The sequence below is a fragment of the Nicotiana tomentosiformis genome, chromosome 4 (assembly GCF_000390325.3).
Source record: "Nicotiana tomentosiformis chromosome 4, ASM39032v3, whole genome shotgun sequence".
Taxonomy (NCBI): Eukaryota; Viridiplantae; Streptophyta; class Magnoliopsida; order Solanales; family Solanaceae; genus Nicotiana; species Nicotiana tomentosiformis.
This window is the reverse complement of record NC_090815.1, coordinates 109,165,108-109,175,443: the sequence shown is the minus strand read 5'-3', so window position 1 is coordinate 109,175,443 and position 10,336 is coordinate 109,165,108. Positions and strand designations below refer to the sequence as shown.

Genomic DNA, 10,336 nt, shown 5'->3' with positions numbered 1-10,336 from the left:
GGCATCAATTTTATCCAAGTCTATGTGTCGCTTAGGCCTACCTCGGCACAACGAGGTCCCCCCAAATTAGGACGCGAGTTTGTTACATGATTTTGCAAAGCATGTTCAATATTGCAAGCATTCTTTCAATATCCCTTACTGACTTGGTTACCTTTTGTTTTTCTTTTCTTTTGTTTATTCCCATTCCCCAAAGGTTGGTTCGTGCATACTGGCATCATCCGCATATCACACTAGATCCAGAGGTCCTCTACCTCCTCCTCCACCAAGTGATCTTAAAGGCAGAAACGAAGGGAAAGAAAAATGGATGATTTAAGCGGTATCAGAAAGGACAATGCAGAGAATGTTGAAACCTCGGACGGTCGGAATACTCCAGCACAGAACGAATTGGTCCTACGCTTGGAACAGAAAATATTGGATCTACAAGGGGAACTGGAGCAGGTCCGGAACTTGGAAAACCTTTCCCTCACCCTAAACGTCCCCAACCTTAACCAACAAAACACAAACGCCCAAAACCCGGTACCTCCTCGAAACACACAAAATCCGCCAAATCCTCCCGCATCACATCAATACGCCACACCTCCTCATAACCACAACCCTCTACCAATACATACTCCTTAACAACACCATCACCACCCAATTCAATACCCATAAAAAACCACATATCACACCCTTTAGAATGCACCACAACCTACTCCTGACCCGCAAAACTCAACCAATGACCACTATTACGCCTAGATTCCCGAAGTCCACCAAAGCAATCACATATATGTGGAAACCTTACCCCACACCCCACAACAGATCCTATACATACCTGAATCCGCCGAGAAGGTCCTGCTCATCAAGAACATAGCGGAGGAACTCAAGAAACTTACTGGCAGAGTTCAAAGTATCAAAGGGGGCAAAGGCATTGAGGGTTTGAATTATGAATATTTATGTATTCAGCCAGATGTAGAACTGCCAGAGGGTTACAAACCTCCTAAGTTTGAAATGTTCGACAGGATTGGTATTTCGAAGGTGCATTTGAGAACGTATTGTGATAAGCTTGTAGGGGTTGGCAAGGATGAAAGAATCTGCATGAAGCTGTTTATGAGAAGCCTCACTGGAGATGCCCTGTCTTGGTACATCTATCAGAACCCAAAGAAATGGGTTAATTGGATGAGAATGGCATCGGATTTCATGGATAGGTTCAGGTTTAACATAGAAAATGCACCAGACATTTTCTACATTCAGAATCTCAAGAAGAAGCCAACGGAAACTTTCCGCGAGTATGCTACCTAGTGGATGTCTGAAGCCGCAAAGGTAAAGCCAGCACTGGAAGAAGAACAGATGAATAAATTCTTCGTCAGAGCTCAGGATCCGCAATACTATGAAAGACTGATGGTTATTGAAAACCATAAATTTTCTAACATCATCAAATTGGGAGAAAGAATAGAAGAAGGGATCAAAAGCAGAATGGTGACAAATTTTGAAGCACTTCAAGACACAAATAAAGCCTTACAGTCAGGAGGTATCTCCAAGAAGAAATAAGTAGGTGCGATGATGGTAGCCCAAGGTCTAAAGTCTCCTCTTACATACCAAACACCTCCACCCACATATCAGCCTTCACCTCCCAGATACCAACAACCTACCGCTACTTACCATACTTATAACACCAACCAGCATACTACCACTCACCACCAGCCCGCCAAAACTACCAAAAACCTAGACCAAATTTCAACCGCAGACCACCCAGACAATACACCACAATTGCTGAACCTATAGACCAGCTGTACGGGAGACTGAAGGTTTTCGGTTATATCACTCCCATTCCCGCTGTTGTTATGGAAAGCTCTTCCCAGTGGATTAACCCAAATAAGATATGTGCCTATCACTCAGGCATGAAAGGTCATACTATTGATAAGTATCGTACTTTGAAGGATAAGATTCAGACACTAATTGACACCAAAGTCATACAGGCAAAGGAAGCTGCACCAAATGTCCGTAACAATCCTCTCCCATATCACAGGGGTGGAGGAGTAAATGTGATAGAGACCGATGAAGAATGGGACTTAAGGGGGGAGGGGGTCAATTGGACGCATTCGAGAAGGGGATAATTCTGAAACATCTCCAGTCACTCTCACACCTATCATGGTACAGACTTAGGCATCGATTGAAGTTAAGGTAGCTGCACCAACTTCTTTTGAGGTTGAAGTAACAACGCCCTTCACCGTGATGGAAGCACCCACGCCATCTTATAAGTCTAATGCTATACCATGGGATTATGTTGCGGAAGCAAGAAGGAAAGGAAAGGCAAAAATGGAAGAAACAAGCACAGTGCAAGGCATGATTAGAACTGGTAGGATTTATACACCCGAGCATTTGGGAGGAACGAGCAAAGAAGCGGCATCTAAATCACCTGTCATTGAACTGGCCCATATGACCTTTGGAGAAAGGTGAAGGCGAGAGAGTATTCTACGGTTGATCATCTGAGCAAAACCCCTGCTCAAATATCCATTTTATCACTGTTGCAAAATTCCGAGGTGCATAGGAATGCCTTGATGAAGGTGTTGAATGAAGCTTATGTACCCAGTAACATCACCAGTGGAGAGATGTCCAATATGGTGGGGCAAGTGTTGGAAAGCCACAAGATCACTTTTCATGAAGACGAGCTACCACCGGAAGGACTAAGTCACAACAGGGCACTACATATCACAGTGCAGTTTGAGGACAAATTCATTGCCAGGGTCCTGATAGATGGGGGTTCGAGTCTCAGCACCTATCCACTAACTATTTTGAAAAGGTTGGGTAAAGGTCTGCACGAGATACGAGTAGGGAGTATGAATGTGAAAGCATTTGATGGGTCTCAAAGGTCCATAATTAGGGAGACCAACCTCAGCCTACAGATAGGCCCGACCTGGTTTGATGTTGAGTTTCAAGTATTGGATATATCTGCTACATACAATCTGTTGTTGGGACGACCGTGGATACATGCCGCTGGGGCCGTGGCTTCTACACTACATCGGGCCGTGAAGCTTGAGTGGATCCATCAGGAAGTGATCATCCATGGGGATGGAAGTAATCCCATTTACACCAATCAAACTGTTTCGGTCATCGAGAATAGAAGGAAGTTGGGTGGAGAAACATACCATCGCATCGAGCGCGTCAACGCAATTGAAAAGGACAAATGGTGGAGCAATAAGATAGAAGGCATATTGGCATGGACATGGTATGAACCTGGCAAGGGTCTCGGTAAGAATCTCTAGGGGATCACCAAATCGATATAGCTAAAGCATCACGACACAACTTTTGGGCTTGGGTATGAATACACCTGACACGAGTATCAGAATTGGTCGCCACCATGGCGTGGTCCTTATTACCCTCTAGAGCAACTAGTACCACATTTGAGCCAGTCATTTCATCAAGCTGACATGATGTGGGAGTCCGAAGAAGATGAAGTTCTAGCTGGCATAAGGAATCTGTTTCTGGATGATGAAGACATGGATTGCAGTGCGATAGTTGAGGAGGAGGAGGAGGAGGAGGAGGAGGAGGAGGAGGAAGGCCTTATTATTCAGACCGTGGAGAAGGGAGCTATTCTCAATAACTGGACTGCTGCACCATCAAGGGCCCATCGAGTTCCTGGGTAGCCTGGCAATTAGCACCATTTATTTTGAAAGCAATTTTATGAGCATCTAAGACATTTTCAGTATTTTGTTTTAAGCATATTTCGTTTTAAAATAATTGCTCGAGTCATCGAGCCGTACTTGTTTGACGTTTTCAAGATTTATCTAATGCATTGTTATTTTAGTATTTATTATTATTCTTTACAGTTTTTCTCTACAACATTATTATTACCTATCCCGATGAACCTACGACTGTGACATATAATGAGACAAAGCAACATAAGGATAATGATTCAGAGGATCTGGAAGAGGATATAATACCCGAGGAAATTGTCAGAGAAGTGGAAAACTTTGAAAACAAGCCTAAGTCCAATTTGGATGAAATCGAAACAGTTAGTTTGGGAGACTCCGCAACAGTCAAGGAAATGCGTGTAAGCATTCACCTATCACCATCAGAGAAGGAAGAGTACATCCGGTTCTTGGAGGAGTATGAGGATATTTTTGCATGGTCCTATGATGATATGACCGGTTTGAGCATGTCCATAGTGGCTCATAAACTACCTACCAACCCTATGTGTCCGAATGTAAAGAAAAAGCTCAGAAAGTTCAAGCCATATATGAGCCTGAAAATAAAAGAAGAAGTCACCAAGAAGATCAAAGCTAAGGTTCTCAGAGTGGTTGAATATCCGACCTGGTTGGCTAACATTGTGCCGGTTTTAAAGAAAGATGGGAAGGTCAGAGTGTGTGTCGACTATCGGTATTTAAACAGAGTAGGTCCCAAAGATGATTTTCCTTTGCCCAATATACACATACTGATTGATAACTATGCCAAGCATGAACTCCAATCCTTTGTGGATTGCTTTACGGGATATCATCAGATCTGGATGGATGAAGAGGATGCCAAAAAGACAGCCTTTGTTACACCATGGGGAGTATATTGTTACAAAATGATGTCGTTCGGCCTAAAGAATGCTGGAGCCACCTATATGAGGGCCATGACAACCATTTTTCACTACATGATACATAAGGAGATAGAGGTGTACGTGGATGATGTCATCATCAAATCCAAGAGAAGCACAAATCATATAGCAGATTTAAGGAAATTCTTCGATCGACTTCGAAGATACAACCTGAAACTAAATCCCCCAAAATATGCCTTCAGAGTCCCTGATGGAAAGTTGTTAGGGTTCATCGCCAGCCGCCGAGGAATTGAGCTAGATCCGTCAAAGGTCAAGGCTATCCAAGATTTGCCACCTCCGAAGAACAAGTACGATGTGATGAGTTTCTTGGGGCGTCTCAATTACATCAACCGTTTTATAGCACAATCAACCGTGATTTGTGAACCGATTTTCAAAATGTTAAAGAAAGATGCTGAAACAAGTTGGACTAAAGAATGCTAGAAAGCCTTTGACAAGTTTAAGGAATATTTATCCAAACCACCTGTTCTGGTCCCACCAGAACCTGGGAGACCTCTGCTACTCTATTTATCTGTACTGGATGGGGCTTTCGGCTGTGTCTTGGGACAACAAGACGAGATGGGAAGAAAGGAACATGTCATATACTATCTGAGTGCGATATTCTTTGCTGGAGCGCACTTGCTGCGCTTTGACGTGGATAGCTCAGAAGTTGAGGCACTACTTCTGTGCCTACACCACATATCTCATATCAAGAATGGATCTATTAAAATATATCTTCCAGAAACCCATGACTACGGGAAAGTTGGCGAAATGGCAGATACTACTGAATGAGTTCGACATCATCTATGTAACTTAGAAAGTGGTCAAGGGACAGGTATTGGCAGATTACTTGGCAGAAAATCCTGTGGGTGGAGAATACGAACCACTGAAAATGTATTTTCCTGATGAAGAGGTATCATTCGTAGGAGAAGATATCACCGAAACCTATGACGGTTGGAGAATATTTTCGATGGAGCTGCAAACTTTAAAGGAGTAGGTATTGGAGCAGTTTTAATGTCAGAAACAGGTCAACACTATCCAGTATCCACAAAGCTCAGGTTTCCATGTACCAACAATATGGCAGAATATGAGGCCTGCATCTTGGGGCTCAAGTTGGCCATTGTCATGAATGTTCAGGAATTGCTGGTAATTGGAGATTTAGACCTTTTGGTACATCAGGTTCTAGGAGAATTGGCTACAAAGAATACCAAAATATTGCCATATTTGTACTACGTACAAGAGTTGATGAAGAGATTCACATAAATAGAGTTCAAACATGTTCCGAGAATCCAGAATGAGTTTGCAGATGCGTTGGCCACTCTATCTTCCATGATACAACACCCAGACAAGAATTTCATCGATCCTATTCCAGTAGGGATCCATAATCAGCCAGCTTATTGTGCTCATGTTGAAGAAGAAACTGATGGGAATCCGTGGTTTCATGACATCAAAGAATACTTGACAAAGGTAGAGTACCCGGAGCACGCAAACCATACTTAGAAATGCACATTCCGAAGATTATCTAACCACATCTTCCAAAGCGGAGGAATTCTGTACAGAAGGACTCCAGATCTGGGGTTATTACGGTGTGTCGACGCCAATAAAGCATCCAAATTGCTTGAAAAGATACATGCCGGAACTTGGGGACCACACATGAATGGCTTCGTCTTAGCTAAAGAAGATATTAAGAGCATGATATTTTTGGATGACTATGGAAACAAACTGCATCAGGTATGTCCAAAAGTATCATCAATGCTAAGTACATGCTGATATGATATGAGTGCCATCCAATGAACTCAATGCAACAAGTGCACCTTGGCCTTTCTCTGCTCGGGGGATGGATGCCATCGTTCCAATCGAACCCACCGCTTCAAATGGGAACCGGTTCATTCTAGTGGCCATAGATTATTTCACAAAATAGGTTGAAGCCGCTTCTTACAAGGCTGTAACTAAAAGGTCATCGCAAATTTCGTTAGGGATCGTATTGTTTGTCGATTCGGGGCACCGGAATCAATCATCACCGACAACGCCGCCAACCTTAACAATGATTTGATGAAATCCATGTGTGAAACCTTCAAGATCAAGCATAAGAATTCCACAACATACAAGCCACAAATGAGTGGAGCTATGGAAGCTGCCAATAAGAACATCAAGAAGATATTAAGAATGATGGTAGATAATCACAAACAATGGCACGAGAAGTTACCATTTGCCCTACTTGGATATCGTACCACGGTTCGCACATCAACCAGGGCAACTCTTTATTTGCTGGTTTATGGCACTGAAGCCGTCATTCCCGCCGAAGTAGAAATTCCTTCTTTGAGAATCATACAGGAGGCTGAACTCAGTGATGCAGAATAGATATGATATCGTTATGAGTAACTGGCTCTCATTGATGAAAAAAGAATGAACGCAATATGTCACGGTCAACTTTACAAGAACAGAATGTCCAGAGCTTTTAACAAAAGGGTCAGGCCTAGATAATTCACACCGGGGCAGCTGGTGCTGAAGCGGATCTTCCCGTATCAAGATGAAGCCAAAGGGAAATTTTCACCCAATTAGCAAGGCCCCTACATGGTTCACAGAGTACTAACAGGAGGAATGCTCATACTCGCAGAGATGGACGGAGAAGTTTGACCAAAACCTATCAACTCAGACGCAATCAAGAGATACTATGTTTAGATTATTTACATTTCTTCATCTGATGTAACTGAACTTCGCTTGACCTGATTCCCGTTTAAGAGGGGATACGTAGGCAGCCCTGTGAGTTCATTCACATCTCAATAAAATCTTCATTTTTGCCATGGTCAGAAACTGGGGCAGACTTTTGAGGAGGACCCTCAAAATTCTAAAGCAAGTCCAACCAACTTCGTCATACACAGAACAGTCAATGAATTACTTTTAAACTGGGGCAACCCTCAAAATTCTAGAGCAAGGAAGCCGCAATGTCTCTAAAATATGTCACAGTCATTGGTTTATCTAACTTATTCGATATTGCATACTACTATATTTTAAATAACTACGTTTATCAAATGTACGTATTTCTTTCAAAAAACTTTATTTCTATAAACAACCAGATGTTACCCAGGGTGACTCAAACAAGATCTCAAGACAGGAGCACAGGCAAAGCAAAAGACAAAAGCACTAACCAACCTTCCCCTACAAAACTCACAATTTTTCTTTGGATGCAGGCACAGTAAGACAATAATATCTGCAGACACGCCAGGTCACAACCTTCAAGATAGCAGATTATCTATCACAAGCATCTCCAGTTAAGAAACACTCTACTAACACTCATCGTTTTCTTTGCATAAGGCTAAGCCCTGCCTCCCTAATTGCATAAGACTAAGCATTGTCTCCTTTCTTTGCATGAGACTAAGAATTGTCTCCTATTTGTATGAGGCTAAGCATTGCCTCCTTAACTGTATAAGGCTAAGCACCTCCTTTCCTTAGATCGAGACTAAGTATTGTCTCCTATTTTGCATGAGGCTAAGACCTGCCTCCTTAACTGCACAAGGCTAAGCACTGCCTTTTCTTACATAGAGACTAAGCATTGTCTCTTATTGTGCATGAGGCTAAGCCCTGCCTCCCTAATTGAATAAGGCTAAGCACTGTCTTTCCTTGCATGAGACTAAGCATTGTCTCCTTTATTTTCAAGAGACTAAGCATTGTCTCCTATTTTGCATGAGGCTAAGCCCTGCCTCCTTAACTGCATAAGGCTAAGTACTGCCTTTCCTTACATTGAGACTAAGCATTGTCTCCTATTTTGCATGAGGTTAAGCCCTGCCTTCCTAATTGCATAAGGCTAAGCACTGCCTTTCCTTGTATGAGACTAAGCATTGTTTCCTTTCTTTGCATGAGACTAAGCATTGTCTCCTATTTTGCATGAGGCTAAGCCCTGCCTCCTTAACTGCATAAGGCTAAGCACTGCCTTTCCTTACATCGAGACTAAGCATTATCTCCTACTTTGCATTAGGCTAAGCCTTGCCTCCCTAATTGCATAAGGCTAAGCACTGCCTTTCCTTGCATGAGACTAAGCATTGTCTCATTTCTTTGCATGATACTAATCATTATCTCCTATTTTCACGAGGCTAAGCATCGCCTCCTTAACTGCATAAGGCTAAGAATTGCCTCCTTAACTGCACAAGGCTAAGCACTGCCTTCTTTGCATGAGACTAAGCATTGTCTCTTATTTTGCATGAACCTAAGCACCGCTTCCCCTTCTTTGCATGAGACTAAGAACTGTCTCCTATTTTTGCATGAGGCTAAGCCCTGCCTCCCCCTCTTGCATACAGCTAAGCACTACTTTTTCCTCAAGATTAAATACTATCTCCACTACACCATCCAAGACCTAGCAATATCCTCTGTTCACCTAGGGCTAAGCACTGCCCTCATCTTACACAAGACTAAGCCGTGTCTTGTCTCATCTTCGCATGTGACCAAGCGTCACATCTTTGCACTTCATAGGCTGAAATATCGCCATTTTGTTCGAAGACATCATAGTCCGAAGGCATCATCCTCATAGCCGGGAGACACTATTCCATGGCCTGAGGATCTATCGAAATTGTACATCATTATTCAAAGGCGTCATAGTCCAAAGGCACTATCCTCATGGCCCGAGGACATCATTTCATGGCCTGCAAATCCCTTATCATACACTTCATAGCCCAGGACGCCATGGTCTAAGGATATCATTCTCACCGTCCGAAGACGATCTTCATGGTCCAAAGGGAATTTGCATCAAGTTTGAATTTTTGCAATAACCCATATATATTTGCATGCATCATGTTTTAAGTTTTACAGGTAATCCAGGAAGTAACCATTCTCCTAATGGGAGCAATCTTTGTCCCGGTTTCCATTTAACGTTCACATCCTACAATTACTTCAAACACAACCAATCACCATCAGTTGCCCACTCTTACTTGATAACCGTTCATATACTCATTTTGAGACACATCCATAATGTTTCAGATTCGCATTCACGATTCCGTATAAACGCATCCGATATTGTCCTACCCAAAGTAACCCTTTCCGAAGCATACGACCGTTCCTATGACAACTCCATCGATTCAGTTCACCGTTGGATCCAGAACTACACACGGCCTGATTTTCGTAACACCAAGGATATGTAGGAAAATCAGGAACCAGGGTTCAGCCCCATTTTTCAAATCACACCATCCCTCACTCAATTCGGCCAAAATTGGCCATCATATTCTTTACCCGACAACTCTTTCATCATTTTCGGGTAAAGAGGGGTAGCTATTGATACCCAATTTTGCCCTCATATTTTTCAAAATATATACAAAATAGCATTTTATGCATCATTATTTAGTTTACAAATCTATATAAGCATTTCCTATAATTTTCCAGATTTTTAGAGCTCTTAAATTAATTTTCTTGCATTTAAATTATATAAATATTATTAATTATTCCTTCAAATTATTTTGTGATGACTCAATTACCTAAATCCTTATTTTGCATCTATAATTTTTTGCTTTAGGTATTTTACTATATTTTTTATAATTATATTAGTATTTTCAGGCTATTTGGACAATCTCACAATAATAGCCTATATTTTACAATTGTATTGCATTTGTCATTTTATTCAGGGTCAAAATAATATCTTACATTTTTATAATCTTATACTATTGTTTTAAGGTATTAAGTTTCATAAAAAACATTTTTATAATTTATTTAATTATTTTATTAAAATATTTTCCCCTTAATTTCTTATTTAAAGGTTGGCCCTAAATCTCTGGCCCAACCGCCAAAAGCCCAATC

The 10,336-nt window shown here is 41.7% G+C and overlaps 1 protein-coding gene across 1 annotated transcript; it reads left to right on the top strand.

Annotated features, from left to right (window-relative positions):
* The first annotated feature begins 300 nt into the window (after window positions 1–300).
* Window positions 301–1,278, top strand: LOC138910319 (uncharacterized). Its single transcript, XM_070201550.1, has 2 exons — window positions 301–438; window positions 943–1,278. The coding sequence occupies exons 1-2, from the start codon at window positions 301–303 to the stop codon at window positions 1,276–1,278; spliced, it is 474 nt and encodes a 157-aa protein (XP_070057651.1).
* The last annotated feature ends 9,058 nt before the right edge of the window (window positions 1,279–10,336 follow it).

Excerpts from the sequence above, each read along its gene's own strand:
- LOC138910319 (XM_070201550.1), top strand. The coding sequence starts at position 301 with ATGGATGATTTAAGCGGTATCAGAAAGGACAATGCAGAGAATGTTGAA. Across the intron at positions 439-942 it reads TACAAGGGGAACTGGAGCAG|CCAGATGTAGAACTGCCAGA; the intron begins GTCCGGAACTTG and ends TTATGTATTCAG.